Source organism: Daucus carota, chromosome 4 (genome assembly GCF_001625215.2).
Source record: "Daucus carota subsp. sativus chromosome 4, DH1 v3.0, whole genome shotgun sequence".
Classification (NCBI taxonomy): Eukaryota; Viridiplantae; Streptophyta; class Magnoliopsida; order Apiales; family Apiaceae; genus Daucus; species Daucus carota.
The window spans coordinates 38,798,552-38,814,955 of record NC_030384.2 but is presented as its reverse complement, the minus strand read 5'-3'; the positions used below and the strand labels follow the sequence as shown (position 1 = coordinate 38,814,955).

Here is a 16,404-nt window from a genome sequence, read left to right as displayed (position 1 = left end):
ACCAAAACGCTAGATGATGTGGTGAACGCTACATCATCTAGCGTTTTTGATAAATAACCAAAACGCTAGATGATGTGGTGTCATTAAATGGTAGTTGGGGGCCATTTTTCTCGATCGTGATATTTAGAGCATTAATCATGAATATACTGATATTCAGGGCCAACAACCAAGTGATTTTTGGGTAATTTTCATTAAAAAAAGTTTAAGTCACTTATCTCAACTAATTTTTGACATATATTTTTTAAATTAAAATTGAGAACAAACGGGTTATTAATTTATATAGTTTTTCTTAATTGACACTTGCCTGTATATTCCCAGATGCCGTAACACACGTTCAAATTAAAATATCGAATCACAACATTTCTCTACGTGATGATAAAAAGAAAATTAGCATAAGAATTAGAAATAATAGGTATACCTTGAATGCTTAGTTGCTTACTGTAAACAGTCGTCAGTAAGGAGTAAGCGTGCATGTCATCGTTAACTGATGTAGTAGCACTAGCTAGTCTTTATTCGATTCATAGTATCTCATAAAGTTTTTCTTTAAAAAATTATGTTTCACAAAGTTTCATCCAATTACTTTGCAACCTTGTTAAAAGTAAAAAAGCACAAAACTTGTTGAATACAACTTTTATTATTGTTACTGATTTGATATCTGTTGCAGCTGGGTCAAAAATATACCAATTCTATCATTAGAGTTTTCGGTCTTCTCCGGGCCCGGCCTAGAGGGAGGGCGAGCAGGGCGACCGCCCAGGACCCATGGTTTTTAGAGGGCCCAAATTTTAACCATTTATAGTATATATTAAGGTTTAATATAGGTTTTGTCCAATTACTCACCAATTTGTGTGTTATTATGTACTATATTGTTTCTCATGACATCATCGGCTAATCCACTTCTCAAGATTCAAAAAATTGAAAGGCTAGTATGCAGGTTTTTTACGTTGATTTCATTAGTATAATTTATGTATTAACATATTTAATTAAATATGAATTCCCAGTATCATAAATATTTTATAAGAATTTTTTTAGGAGGGTCCAAAATTTTATTTTCGCCCCTAGGCCCTCATATGGTATGGAACGGCCCTGGTCTTCTCATGTTTTACGCTTGAATTTCATGAAGCAGGGTTTTTTTGGAAAAAATATATTTATACTTTAGTTTTATTTAATTTTTTGTAAAATTAAAATTTAACTACACCTGCTGCTTTCTTTCATTACATCCCTTTTATACATTAAATATATTAACTGATCTCACAACTTTACCCGAACATCAATTTTATACGCTAAATATTGGTTGAACCCAGAACTTCACTTATTTTTATTCTTCACTAAGTTATATTTTCTTTTGTTGTTGTGTCACTCTCTATATATGTATAGTTGTATACTACTCCACGAAACGGAAGAAGTAACCATTATCTAAGTTAAAATTTTGCCGCTTCTTATAATAACCCAATACCCGTATATAGTTCCTATTATGAGTACGAGGAATGCACGATTATGTTCCTTAAAACGTTGTACTTGTCTTGCTCGGCCACCATCTTTTTCATCAATTTTAGGCTTTTCTTATTTTTCTAAATTATTGTATTATTTACATTATACTACTCCTATACACACACATAACATAATCCACACAAATGGTAACATATATACTCCAGAGAAATAATTGTACAAAGAATGTTTCATCATCTTCTTTATGTTTTATAGATGGATACAATTGGATATGTAGGACACATTTTCTTCGTCATAAATGAAAAGAAAAGGATATATATGAAGGTAGTTAAAGCTATGATCTTTAAAGAAAAAGCTGGATATAAGCTGAAAATAAAAATAAACAAATAAAATTTGGCCAGTCTTTTCAAGTAGTTCGCCTTATTAATTGTGAGTCGAAAATTTTGAATATCAATTTGTATGGGACCGTTTTACGCGCTTATCTTTTCGTCTATTAGACCATATTGATTATTGAAGACCTATACGAACTTGATCATGAAATATAAATTAACTTTAACATAAAAATTGAAATATATTTGTTTGTGTAATAAGTTGTAAGTTGATTTAAAATTAAAAATTAGCCGAAAACTGACAAATTAGTTTGAGTTACTTTTATCTATTCCTTAATTTTGCAATTTTTTCTATAAAAATTACTCATATCACTTTTATTTTTATTATTATATTTTTAATAACTCATAATTTATCAAAATTACACAAATGAACATTTTAAGCTCCGAACCTTTGATATTAAGTCACGTTAAATCTTTAACTCACGTATCAACCAGCAGTATCACGTTATGTGAACATGCATTCTGTACATTCCAGGCATGCATTATATATTACTCCATCCCTTGTAGGAATATATGCTCAACTCGGCAAAATTATCTATCCGGTTCTCTTAGCCCTTAGGGAAGGTCGAGTGTGACAAGATATGTGCGGAGTGTTATAATTACGGGATCAAAGAAAATATTTTACGTCGAAAGAAGGAATTCACTAGCAGCTAGCGGGAAGACGAGGACTGTTGTTCAATCTAGTGTGGGCTTCAGATGATTACATATCCATAATAATCGATTACTTCCATCACGTCGCTAGTGGATGTTTTCTTTTGTTAACTCAGTATGGCTGGGAAAAATCTATCAAGTTAGAATCATAAAACCTATAGATTATGATTGAACGAAATTATAAAAGTGGCAGCAACATTAAAGCTTGATTAATGATATTAGAGTGAATCAGGAAAGAAATGAGAGTCAACTAAAGATACAGGGGACTAATTTGAAGATATGATGACCCTAGTAATCAAAAAAGAGCAACCATAATCACAAATCCTAGTTCACATACAATCCTTAATGATTTGTATCACTCTTAAATAAACCCATGTTTATTCTTTCTTCTTTTTGACTAACAATATCATTATCTCTGATAATGAGAGGTGTTTAAAAAAAAAGTGTTTCAATTTCTTGGTTGAAAAAGGCCAAGGCCCACTAATAAGATTCCATTTAACCCACTAGATGAATGTATGAAAAGCTTTATAGCCCCCGTCTCCACCAAAAAAGAGGGTATCTTTCAAATTGTGTAGTTGCATGTTTGGCAAGCTAAGCATTTGATTTGGGAATTTATAGTAAGCTCACACTCCATCCTAAGTGGGTTTATAGGCTTCTAGGCTTTAACTAGATTTTGTAGATGAGGTAACTTTTTGCTTATATGGTTAGATTTTATTTCTGGGATTTTGCATTTTTAGTAAAGTTTTATGGCCTTGCATCACCTGATGCGTAAGCATGGGTTGCCACGTGGCGAGATACGGATGGGGGAGAATAATGAAGCTTAACAACTAATGGGGTTGTTCAGGTTTGATTGAGAGAGCTTTTAAGGCAACTCAACTGCTTGAAAGAAATTGATTGCAAATTCTTGTATCAGTACCGGAAAAATGACTATTTACTTTGCAATTTGGGCCAAGGAGTCCACAAGTACACAACTACAAAAAATAATATTTTTATATAATTTTTTAAAATTACTTGTATCAAATTATATTTAATTTGTATAGTTCATTTATAAGCAGTGGTGGAACCAGAGGGGGATGGGGGGTGCTAGAGCCCCCCCTAACCTCGAAAAAACAGGCTAATTTTTTTTTTAGCCCCCGCTGAATTATTCATGTCAATATAATTTAGGATACTTAGAGCGAGTTCAAAAGATGCCTTATAACATGTCCTAATTATAATTTAGGACATTTGATGAAAAATGTTGATTTAATAATGTCCTAACGAGGCCTTATATCATTAGAACAATGTCTTGAAACCTTATATATAAGGCACCTCTCTCTCCTTGCTCTACCCAATATATTATAATAAATTTTTACATACTTTCTTTCTCTATGTGCTTTGGACTTGCTCTTAGTCTAAAGAGAGTCTGATTAACAAATACATTTAAACAGATACACTCATAAGTCATACGCACACACTTGACACTACCCTAACTCAGCTCTCACTCCCACAGCCTGGCTCCTAGTGCCCACGGCCCTGCAACCTGCTCTCTCGACTCTCACTGCCTTCCTTTAGTAGGCTTAATATTTCTGGCGATGGGGTTCTTGTGGGAAGAAGGACAAACCGGGCCCTTAGTGGTCCTTATCTTATCACACCACACATGGAGATGGAGACATCTTAGAAAGGAATAGCGAATAGCAATGTCACTTGAAACTGGTTGCTTACGCTTTTTCAGAGGTCTGCAATCATTATGTGGCGTAAAAAAATTGTTATTCTATATATAAGTCAACTTTTTTTTTCGACGCCGCTGCTTATTGGTGTATATATGTTAATGCACTCTGAACAACGTTCTCTTTGAGGTCTTTTAACCAATCAATACCTGCAACCTAGAGAGATGATCGTCTCTCTTTGGTGAATGTGGTATCGAGATTCGGTATTCAAATTTTAATCAATACTTTATAATCTTACTTGCTTCCAAATTTGAGCCTCACCTAAATCTCATTCCTGGTTCCGCCACTGTTTATAAGCTACATATCAGTTCAAGTGATATGCCATACTTAGCAAGAATCGAGCTTCGACCGCTGAATGTCAACTTCATGTTATTTACTAACTTTTTCACAATAAGAGAAGATATATATTATATCCGTCCCAACAGATTTTTATATTAGAACGGGGACTCGATACATATTTTAAGACTCTGATTAAATATAGTTTTATAAGTTATTCTATTTGTTTTCTTTTGATTAAAAATAAAAGATTTAAATTTTGATTCATAAAAGAATTTTTTTAAAATTTTTTTATAGAATTATACTTAATCTTAAATACGTGCCGAGTAGCGGAAAAAACATGTAAGCATATGAGTGGCACAGAGAGAGTAGAATTCAGTAAGACGAGTATCCCATCGAAAATTGTCCCCAAAATATTACACACGATTTTTTTTTATGATTATTTAAATTTCAGAACTTACATTTTTATTTTTTAATTTCCAACTACGAAATCGTTTGGTTCACATGTAGGAAGTTGAAAATCTCATATATGTAAAATTAAAATTGTTTGTTTGACAAAAAAACCTCCCCTTGGTTACTTCCACTTCTAAAAACTATATACCAACTTTCCGTGTATTACAATTTTCATATTAAATTCAGATTATATTGAAAACAACTCCCCATTATCAACCAAACGAGCACTAATTTATATATTTTTCTTAAACTATAAAGAAATTATATCTTGAAGGAACAAGATTTCGGACTTGGTGATCATCATTGGCTAAGTTGAGCTTTTAGTAGTCATCTAGTCATCTGTAACATCAATCTGATTTTGCCAAGTCGATGCCCAGCCTCTTTCATGGTGATCCTCTCAGCAGCTGAATCAACCGAACAATCCAAGGCCAACTCCAAGATGGCTGTCACACATTCCTCTGCATATTTATGTTCTTCAACTCTTTCCATCAACTTGCTGTCCACCACTTTAAGTAAAGAACAATGTAAATTTTTCTTCACCCAACTTCTTAGGCTCAGTTTATCCCAAAACATCTCATCTGTTGGCTTCTTTCCTGTGAATGTTTCCATCAAGACAACCCCGTAACTGTACACATCCCCTTTAGTGGATATTGTCCCCTCACTTCCATATTCTGCACGTTGGACACTCGTTAATGCAGTTTACAGAGTACAAAATTTTCGAAGAAAATAAATATTACTCAGCTATTGTGGAGACGCGGATCTAGGATTATTTTTTAGGGGGCACTAAACACATATTCGAAAAACACCTGTATATTTTCAAAATTTGTGGGGGCACTTCTATAATTTTTTCAAATTTAGAATGGTGAAAACATGTCAGAAAAAATTTAGGGGACTGGATCCGCCCCTGCATGCAATGCAACACTATTGAAGCGGAACCTCAAAGCACGTTCACTTATATGGTACTATTAAGTATTAACTAATCCAAATCGAAGAACATTACCTGGTGCCATATAGCCAATTGTTCCCAAGGTTTGAGTTTGTGCTCTAAACTCTTCTTCCCCCAAGAGCTTAGCAATGCCAAAGTCAGATACATAAGCAACGATGTCTTCGTCAAGCAAGACGTTACTAGGCTTTAAGTCACAATGAATAATTGTTGTGGTCTGTCCAGAATGTAGATATTCCAGGGCATTTGCAACATCTATCATTATGTTTAGCCTTTGCAGAATATCCAAACAACAATCATGTGCATGCAACCATTTGTCGAGGCTTCCATTAGGCTTGTACTCCAACACCAAGGCTCTGAACTCAAAGTTACTGCAACTGCTAATGATCTTTAACAGATTTCTGTGGCGGATTTTCACTAGTACTTCACTTTCACAGTCAAAACTCTTCATTGATTTTTCACACTGCGTGTTAAAAACTTTTACAGCAGCGGTTGTCCCATCAGAAAGTGTCCCTTTATAAACAGATGCAAATCCGCCTACTCCAAGTAAGTTTCTTGCACTGAATGATTCGGTTGCTCGTTGAAGATCACAGTGTGAAAACCTTCTCCATGAGACAAGTGATGACTCTGTTTCAATTGGTAAACTTTGATTTCTTTTGTAAATGCTCATCCGGATATATACCACAAAGCTAATGACTATTACTAATAATGTAGGTGGTAATATGTATTTTAGCAAATGCAACAAATCTGACCTTGACTTTGTTACCCTCTGGGGTTTGCATTGTGAAACATTAGGCAGAGGAGGACCGCAAAGGCCAAAATTATGAGCAAAAGATTCAGCTCCAAAGTTTGCAAAAGATCCAGTTGCAGGAATCTCTCCTTGTAGCATATTGAAAGATACATTCAAATATTGCAAGTACCTGATTGTGCCCAAAGATCCTGGCATCTCTCCGGACAGATTATTTGTGGAAAGATCCAAGAATTCTAGGCCTTTTAGATTGCTGAATGATTCTGGAATTGACCCCTGCAATCTGTTATCTGCCAAGGATATGAAGTTTAGCATCTGTGCCTTTCCAATGGTGGTTGGGATATCACCTGATAACTGATTCCTTGATAAGTCTATGTGTGTTATGATATTCAAATTTCCAATATCTGGTGCGACACTGCCATTTAGCAGATTTGATGACAAGTTCAATTGGTTGAGCTTAACAAGACTCCAAAAACTTGATGGTATATCAAAAGTTAGCTCGTTGGAGCTTAAGTTAAGCTTTTCCAGAGTTATCAATTCTCCCATGCATGGCGGTATGGAACCACCGAGCCTATTGTGACTTAAATCAAGCTCTCCGATTATTTTCAAATTACAAAGATCTTTTGGGATTGAACCTTGTAATATATTGCCTGAAAGCCTCAAGCGTCCCATTTCTGTCAATCTTCCCATTGTTGTGGGAATAGTTCCTCTCAGCTCATTGCCAGACAACTCTAAGACTTGTATGCCGCTCAAATTTCCAATTTCAGCCGGAATCTTCCCCTTAATGTTGCTTTCATATGCCTCAAAGTAATACAGAGAAGTAGATAGATTCCCAACTGAGTTTGGAATGAATCCCTTCAAGTAATTCTGTGATATGGTCAGTGTTTGAAGAAATCTGCAGTTTGTCAAGGAGTTGAAGAAACTCAACTCTGTAGTTCCAGACTCCTTGATTAAACTATTATCAGCAAGATGCAGTTTTTTCAGGAATTTCAAGTTACCAAGAGTATTAGGAATTGGTCCATCGAAATAGTTGCCATACAGCTGCAGTAGAGTGATCTTGGAAGCATTTGTAATAGAGCTTGGAATCCAACCATCGAGTTCGTTGTTATCTAGATACAGCTGTTCAAGATTTGGCAACCTGATATCTGATGGAAGATGTCCAGACAGATGGTTGAACTGAAAGTCGATGTGTCTCAGAGTTGAGATATTAAAGATTTTGGATGGGATAGGGCCTGTGAAGCCATTGTTTCCAATCACAATCATCTCTAGATTAAGGTTGGCAATCTCATCTGGCAAAGTACCTGCAACAATACATATATGTAAAATGATTGGCCTACTTCCAAAAAAAGAAGATAAATTCATTGAATATTCGACCATCATGCACAATCCAGTACAGAGATAAATAACAATGATAGTAATTAAGGGTTCTTAGATACCTGTCAACTTGTTGTATTTAAGGTACAAGAACTGGAGTGAAGTAAGATTCCCAATATTCTTTGGTATGCTTCCAGTGAACTCATTCTCTTTTAAAATTAAATTTTGAAGTCCTTTGCATTCCCACAAGCTTGATGGAATCCGTCCGCTTAGATTATTCATGGAAAAGGATATATTTTCAAGAGCAGGGAGATTATAAATAATGTCCTGAGGGAGGCTTCCAAAAAGTTTATTATTTTGGAAATTAAGAGTTTGCAAAGAAGACATATTAAAAATAGATGAGGGAATTCTCCCTGTTAAAGAGGCACTAGGGATGTCCAGTCTCTCCAGCTGCACAAGATTCCCAATCTCCCGCGGAATCGTTGCTTCTGAAACATTGTAAAGATACAGTTACAGTATATAAATGCATATGCGCAAAATATAAGGTAAATACTATGAGTTTATACCTTTAAAGTTGTTGAAGCCAAGGTATAATTCTCTGAGATCTGTCAAATTCCCAATTTGCCGTGGAATGCTTCCACTAAATTGATTATATGACAGTGACAATTTCTGCAGCTTGATGCACTTGAATAAATTTGCTGGAATTTGTCCATGAAGCCTATTTATAGCAACTGACAATATTTCCAAATTTGGAAGATCATCACATATATTCTCAGGGAGTGCGCCAGAGAAGTCGTTGGCCACGAGGCTAAGCACTGTGAGTGAGGAGATATTAAACACAGAAGATGGTATGAAGCCAGTAAAACTATTGTTAGAAAGCACTATTTCTTCAATACGCTGAAAATTTCCAAGCCACACTGGCACTTGTCCGGATAAGTTGTTATATTGCAGATGCAAGCGTTGTAAACGTCGCAAATTTGCCAGTTCCATAGGGAGAAAGCCATGAAAATTGTTGAAGTTGAGGAAAAGAGAAGAAAGAAAAGAGAGGTTGCCTAAATGCGGAGAAATAGTGGCTGTGAGGTTCATATTTGAAAGGTTCAGGGAGGTAACTCTTTGGCGACGAACACTGCAAGAAACACCTTCCAATTTACATGTTGGGATTTTGTCAGACCAGAGCAGAGATAGTATGTTATTAGGATCAGAATGAGTGATGTGAGCTTTGAAAGCAGTAAGAGCATGTCGATCATCTAGAATGGTTTTCTGAGCTGAACAAGATGACAAGAAGATAGTACTTGTCAGAAAAAAATTTAAGATAGTGCAGGAGAGAAAACAGATTCTGATATCCATTACTTTTGATTTTTCAATTGAATTTGAATGCAGGAAGGAGAAGATTTTGATATATTTATAGAGAGAGCTGCATTAATTTACTCGGTGTTCTGAAAATCGGCTTAGACGGCCGCTTAGACGCTAGGCGGAAAATTAGACGATTTTTGATAAAATCGGTCAAAATCGGCAAAAAATGATATAAGCAGTTAAAATCGGGATTAATCGGTCAGAAATTAGGAGGTTAAAATCGGGATTAATCGTCAAAAACTTAAAAAAGTCAAACTAAAAATAAAATTGTAAAAATTAATAATTTTTTTAAGGAAATGAAGCTAATATATGAAATGGGATATTTACCCGTTGTTTTTATACTAAAATGAGGGTATTATTATTTTACTTGTATAAAATATATTTTTAATGTTAAAATTAAATAATATTTAAGGATAATTTTTGAATACATCTGATTAATGTTCCAATTAATCCTTTCGATTTACCGATTAATCTTTGAAGGCACCCGACCATCCTGGAACAGCGGTCCAGTTTTAGAAGACTGATCTCACATCTTACTAATGTGATTGTGTCATGCTGTATTTTACAAACGAATTGTTTCGCGTCATGCAGCTATTGGGCTCTTGCTGAATCAGAATTCATACTGAATTTCCGGTTGAGCTGAAAAATCAGTATTTTATTACATCTCATTTGACTCTTAAGAATCACTATAAACTATTTATATGACACTTATATAAAAGTGTCGTAAAAACAAAAATCAGAATTAGTTGATGGATTTAAATCACAGATTAATCGAATATGTTAAAATAATATATTATTTTATATTAATTTTAAAAATTATTATGACTAATCAGAATTAAAAAATCAAGTCGACATAGTGTATTATAACGATCAATAGAATAGTTAATCTGTCAAATTAGTGATTTCTAGAATTATTTGTCCATCTAATTTTCCACACTTCCTGATTTTTTTTTTGAATAAATGACGATCGGGTCATTCTGGTAAGGCTACTAGTCTGCATGTAAGGTATTGTTTTTGTCCGATGACAACGATTCGTGTTTGTTTACTTATTTATCTCCCTTTCATCCGCTGATTCATGCTTATTGCATAGTTTCGGAGAAACTAAGGAAAATTATTTTATCAACATTAGTATACGAATGCAGACTGCTGTGAGTAATTAAGACCACCTATCAAAATCAAAAGCAGTTGACGAGAAAGAGTTTGAAATTATTTAAAAAAATAAGCATCAAAACTCCAAAATCTAGAAACAGGATTCAAGATGTCATATAAAGAACTCCACATAAAACTTGTTTTCTTGCGATAAATCAAAAAAACTCCCATATATTGAATGGTCAAATAATGGGGTCGTTTGAGTTATTTAAATGATTTTAAAGTTAAAAAAACTGATTTTTTTAATTTTTTAAAAGTGTTTTTGCTTTATTTACGTAAACGGATCAAGAAAAGTAGAAGTAGTTTGTTTGAAAAAGAAGTGATGCCCAAACAGGCACAATAGCTATTGGAGGGGTGCAAATGAAACAATCGCCGGCTGTTCAAGTTTTATCTGTAAAGTATTATCAGTTCAGTTGAAAAAAATTGAGCTAAATTAAAGTTTTTACTGAAATTTAAAATGACAGATACACCTTATATAATTTACAAATCGGGGTGTCATGATAGCCCTTTTACATGGCTGAATGATTCTGATTTCTAGGTTGTGTTCACTTCGCATGAATGGAATGGTGCCGGAATGGAAGAAGGAATGGAATGGGAATGGAATGGGAAAGGAATGGTCATTCCATTCCCTTGTTCACTTGTCCAATTATGTATGATGGAATGGAATGAAATTAGCCAAATTTTTTAATTTAATTGTAATGGAAGTCATATTTAATTTAATCATTGTAAACCCGATTGTTAAATTTAATTTGAAAAAAAAAAATTCGATCGACAAAATAAATACAATTAACCAGAGGTAACATAATACAAATTTTAAATTGAACTTCATCAAAATAAGTATAAAATAAAAATTGACAAGTCTCATATAAGCACCCATCAAAATTTACGATATTAATACAAGGCACCTATTTCAACTACACACCAAAGTTTCGCTACTTGACCATTAAAAACAACAGAACATCAAAGTTATTTTCAGATTTTTCAACAGCACAACTAATCTGAAGACTCCTTCAACAGTTCAGTGTCCACAACGCGTTATTCTTTGTCTTCTCCAGACATGCAATTATCTTCCTGCCATACAGATTGCTGCGCATGGAAGAGGAATTTTCATGAATTAACTTAAGCAGTGCATTCCGCGCAACCCCCTGCATTGCCAGAACAAAGAACAGATCATTATCACTACAAAACATACCGGAACAAAGGCTAAGGGTCAATTGACAAGTGAAGCATCTAAAGTCTGGTCAAAAACCAAAAAACCCAAGAAATATCTAGTTACTGGTATTTACAATGATCCATTTACAAACCAAGAAAACACTCATATACAGCTACTGACGCCTTGGTTAGTAGAGTAGACGCACACAGTTTCTCTTGTTTGTCCAAAACTTTAAAACAATTGATATGACTAAGCTTAAAAGTCTAAGATTTGATCATTGAAATTAAATCACAATGCAAAGGAAAGAGAGCCAGATGAGAAACAGGAAATCTGGCTGTTTTTCAGCAAAAATTTTCCTTCACTATCTCTGTTTAATTTGAAAACATATTTGGTGACAGTTCCTTGTTCCATCAGAAGCATATATCAAAGCAGCAAAAGATTACACAAAATTATAACGCAGACCAAGTTGCAATTCTACACTTCTTCCGAATCTCAAAATGAATGCACCATTCAGTTTAAATACATCCCCTGAAATCATTTTATCCCTTTATACCAAAACCAAAACCATCCATACACATTTTCTTGGGTCTAAGTCCATAAAATTAATTATAAAACAGAAAAAAAAAACAATACAGCTATATACACAAGCTAGCACAAAGCTCATAAGTTTGCAAGCATCTATGTTAACAGAATTCATCTGCAATGTAAAGTAACAAGCAATAAACATCAGAATTGCCCTTTATTCATTCTCATAAAGCAGATAAAACTCAAATTGAATAAGCCTAACAATCACAGAATAAAAAGCCACCAAAAAAACATAATTCCAAGTCAAAAAGCTTAACTAAAAAGTACACTTTTAAATCCAGAACTAAATTACACAATGCATATTTACACAGGATAATGATGCACATTCTTTGAGATAACAAAAAACTGAAGCCGAACTAGCAACCATAATTTTGCTCAGAGCATGGATCATAATTAAAAAACTACAAAGTTAACACTTCATGTGGAACTAATGAATGAGCCAAACCTGAACAACAAGTTTCACATCAACTATCAGCTTGAAACACTAGTATTAGAACATGGTTTTCTTTTACGTATGTTAGATATTGGATACCTGACCTAATTTAGAGCAAACCCAAGTCGAAAAACATCCCAAAGGCTGTGTTTTGCGCATTTCAATAAACAAATTAATTAATTTATCACATGTACTCTACAAGGAGCCTGCAGTGTACAAGAAGTTCACCTTTGGAGAGTACAGGAGTCAAATTCAGCAGGATGTGTAATTCACAATAGATAAATGATAATGTGTAATTGATGGGAACTTGCTATTCTCAAGACAATATCAAATTTTAATAAGTGAAGATGTTCTGAAAGTCGGAACATGTTCCGAACACGACCAAATTAAATTAAAGCTGTAAACACGATCACATGTTAACTTCAATTAAAAATAAATCCAACACAAAAGCAGGGTGATACATAAATTCCAATATCAAACACATCGCACACAACCAATCCAACACTTTAATCAACAACATATATAGGGAGAGGGAGGGGGAGGGGGAGGGGGAGGGGGAGGGGGAGGGGGAGCGAGAGGGAGAGAGAGAGAGAGAGAGGGAGGGGAGGAGGGAGAGAGAGAGCTAATCAAGAGAGACAGAGTGCTGGAGCGCTAATTGGGAGAGAGGGGAGAGAGAGAGAGAGCTAATCGAGAGAGAGCTAATCGAGAGAGACAGAGTGCTGGAGCGCTAATTGGGAGAGAGAGGAGAGCTGTTCGCCGAGAGATAGCATCCGATCGCTAGGTCAGAGAGGAAGGCGACGTTTCAATTCGAAGGAATGAATCTGTCCCGGGTGTTTTAAAAGGAATGAGTTGTTTAATATTTGGCCCAAATAGAATGGACTCAGGATAGCTCATTCCATTCAAGTGGTACAACCAAACAACACAATTCTTCATTCAGCCCGGAATGATCATTCCATTCAGCCCAAAATCATTCCATTCAAGTGAAGTGAACAGTTAGTGATAGCTATCTGGCCTCATGAACTTGTATAAATTTGCTGGAGTTTGTCCATGAAGCCTACTTATAACTACTGAGAATGTTCTAGATGGGGATAAATTATCACATATTTTCTCAGGTAGACTGCCAGAGAAGTCATTAGCTTCGAGCTAGCCTGAGCACTGGCAGTGAGGAGATAATATAAATTGAAGATGGTATAATTAAGCCAGTAAATTAAACTGTTATTAGAAAGCAATATTTCTTCAAGATGCTGAAAATTTCCAAGCCACATTTATTCTACCAAAATATAGTTATTTAATAATAATTTATATTATTTTCTAAAATAGATATTTTATATATTAACAATCATTTTAAAATCCAAAATACTGTTGGATATAAAAGTAAGAAGAATATCTCGATATCAAATATATTAAGTAACAAATCTTCAAATTAGCTATTGAAAAATATATTATTTAACTTTTACGGACATATTGCTAATCATACCATTTTAATTAGGGGTGAGCAAAAAACCGAATAAATCCGAAACCGAAACCGAAACCGGTAAAAACCGTTAAAAACTGAACCGTGTAAAACCGAACCGAAACCGAAACCGAAAACTTAAAACCCGAAACCGAAACCGATTGTTCGGTTCTGGTTATAACTAGGAACCGATCCGAAAGAAACCGAACCGATCCGATTTTTAAAATAAATATTATATATATATTTATTAATTATAATTTATATAAGTTTTCAATTTTAAAATTAAGAAATTACGTATACAAGATATTAGTTATATGAATTGAAAGTTTTACATTTTTACTATGTTTCTTATGCTTGCAGTAGCACAACAGCACTAGCAGTACACTAGCACCAGTAGCAAGTTATAATAAGGATGTCATGCAGTTTACAGTTCTGCTTCACTGGTTTATTAAGTGGCTTGTAAATATGACCTTATGCTTATAATAATACTGAATAGTGAATTTTTTGTATTACATCCGGTCTTGAAATTTTTGGTATTTAGACACTTGGCAATGGTTTAGCCGGCTCTGCAGTGTATTTTTATGTTTTTATGTTTTATGCGGTTTTTTAACCGAAACCGAACCGATAAAAACCGAATCCGAGATTTTGAAACCGAAACCGAAACCGACGATGAGGTTGCGGTTGAGGTTTTTGATTTTCAAAACCGAGGGCATGCGGTTCCGGGTGCGGTTTTATCCAAAAACCGCACCGAACCCGCACCCGCTCACCCCTAATTTTAATACCTACAAATTTCACTTGAAAAATTACTGCTAACAATATATTTATATTATCTTATTATACATAAAATCATCTGATCGTTTACTAAATCCATACTATAAATTTATTATTTACTTTCCGCTTATATCTTATAATCATCTGTATAAATATAAATAATAAAAACGAGACACTCTCGCCACAAATCAACCAACTGTTGTACTTGTACTCCTTTTTCTCCTTGAGAAATTCTCGTACTTAAAGAAACAAAATGAGTTGCAAATTATTTATTTATACAACAGTCATTTTGATGATTGTGAATGTTGCTCTGTCTGAATTTTCCACTTGTCCTACAACTCCTTCAAAATGTAAGTACTCCCTCCATCCCATTTTAAGTGTCTACTTTGCCAAAAAAAAATTTCCCAAAATATGTGTCATACTCTTTAACCCATGCAATTTTTCACTAGTTTCAATATAGTATTAAATACAACCAACTAATTCCAATATGAAGAAAGGTCAAATACACACTAGGAGTAGTGCTATACGTAATTAATATTTATAAAAACCAAGGTGAATAGGTGTGTGAAGATAATAATAAAAGCATTACATTAATTGTTTCTTCAGAGGTGTGAAATTTGCAAAGTGGACACTTAAAATGGGATGGAGGGAGTATTATTTATTTTGGGTTGTGATCAGGTTTGTAGGTTCTTAAGCCTTTTTGTGATAGTTTTACTATCTTATAAGAACACCGCGATTTCTAATATATATATATTGTTGGCTTATCGAAAAAATGTATTATTTATTTAATTCAATTACATTTGTCCCAGACACATATACGACTCAATTATTAACTTCAGTTTAATTGATTCTTCAAATATGTTTATTTACTTATTTTCGATTTTGTTGATGAAAATGTCTTAAATGAAATAAAGCACAACAATGTGTAAAAAAAGAATATACCCCCCGATTTTCATTTACATCATTTGAAACACATGCCAGGTAGTAACTTGTAACCCATTTAAAAATATTTGTTTTTTTTTTTTGTTTATACTTTTGTTTTTCCTCCGCAGATCATCATTCCACGGGTTACAAAATATGCGGATGTCTTGCCATATTTGACAAACAATGCGATCCCGCCCAGTGTATCACTTACTGTTCCACTACTTTAGGTGAAAAATTATTGTATGCTCAATGTAAAAATGCAATGAAATGTTGGTGTGAATTTAAATGTTGAAAACAATTATAACTTTTGAATATATGATTTAATTCAATAAGTTATAAGATTAAATATTTGCGGTACTTCTTTTATAAAAAAATATTGTGAGAAATTGGCATCATGTGTTGAAAGTTATTTTTTAGTTTTTTCTGAATATATAATTTGCTAACCAAATTGCAAGTACTTAAATTTTCATTACTTGTTTTATACAAAATATAAAGCTTGTTTTTTCCTCTAATTTTAATAATAACTTACAAATCATAAAATTGATTTACAATTTTTTTTATATAAATTGTACTAATAAAGTCGCTTGTAAGTCGCAAACCGAAAATAACCCATGCGCACATTGACACAAAATTTCCACGATTTTCTAATAATCCTCA

At 33.9% G+C, this 16,404-nt stretch overlaps 1 protein-coding gene and 1 long non-coding RNA gene across 2 annotated transcripts; both read right to left on the bottom strand.

Annotated features, from left to right (window-relative positions):
• Window positions 1-5,082: 5,082 nt before the first annotated feature.
• Window positions 5,083-9,282, bottom strand: LOC108217359 (receptor kinase-like protein Xa21). Its single transcript, XM_017390194.2, has 4 exons — window positions 8,493-9,282; window positions 8,049-8,414; window positions 5,922-7,913; window positions 5,083-5,592 (listed from the first exon to the last, which is right to left on the bottom strand). Exons 1-4 carry the CDS (start codon window positions 9,271-9,273, stop codon window positions 5,249-5,251), a joined length of 3,483 nt encoding a protein of 1,160 aa, XP_017245683.1. The 5' UTR covers window positions 9,274-9,282; the 3' UTR covers window positions 5,083-5,248.
• Window positions 9,283-11,268: 1,986 nt separating this feature from the next.
• Window positions 11,269-13,785, bottom strand: LOC108216138 (uncharacterized). Its single transcript, XR_001806044.2, has 2 exons — window positions 13,237-13,785; window positions 11,269-11,573 (listed from the first exon to the last, which is right to left on the bottom strand). It is a non-coding gene; the product is annotated as an uncharacterized LOC108216138 (long non-coding RNA).
• Between the last annotated feature and the right edge of the window lie 2,619 nt (window positions 13,786-16,404).

Excerpts from the sequence above, each read along its gene's own strand:
- LOC108217359 (XM_017390194.2), bottom strand. The coding sequence starts at position 9,273 with ATGGATATCAGAATCTGTTTTCTCTCCTGCACTATCTTAAATTTTTTT. Across the intron at positions 7,914-8,048 it reads TAAATACAACAAGTTGACAG|GTACTTTGCCAGATGAGATT; the intron begins GTATCTAAGAAC and ends GTATTGTTGCAG. Across the intron at positions 5,593-5,921 it reads AATTGGCTATATGGCACCAG|AATATGGAAGTGAGGGGACA; the intron begins GTAATGTTCTTC and ends TCCAACGTGCAG.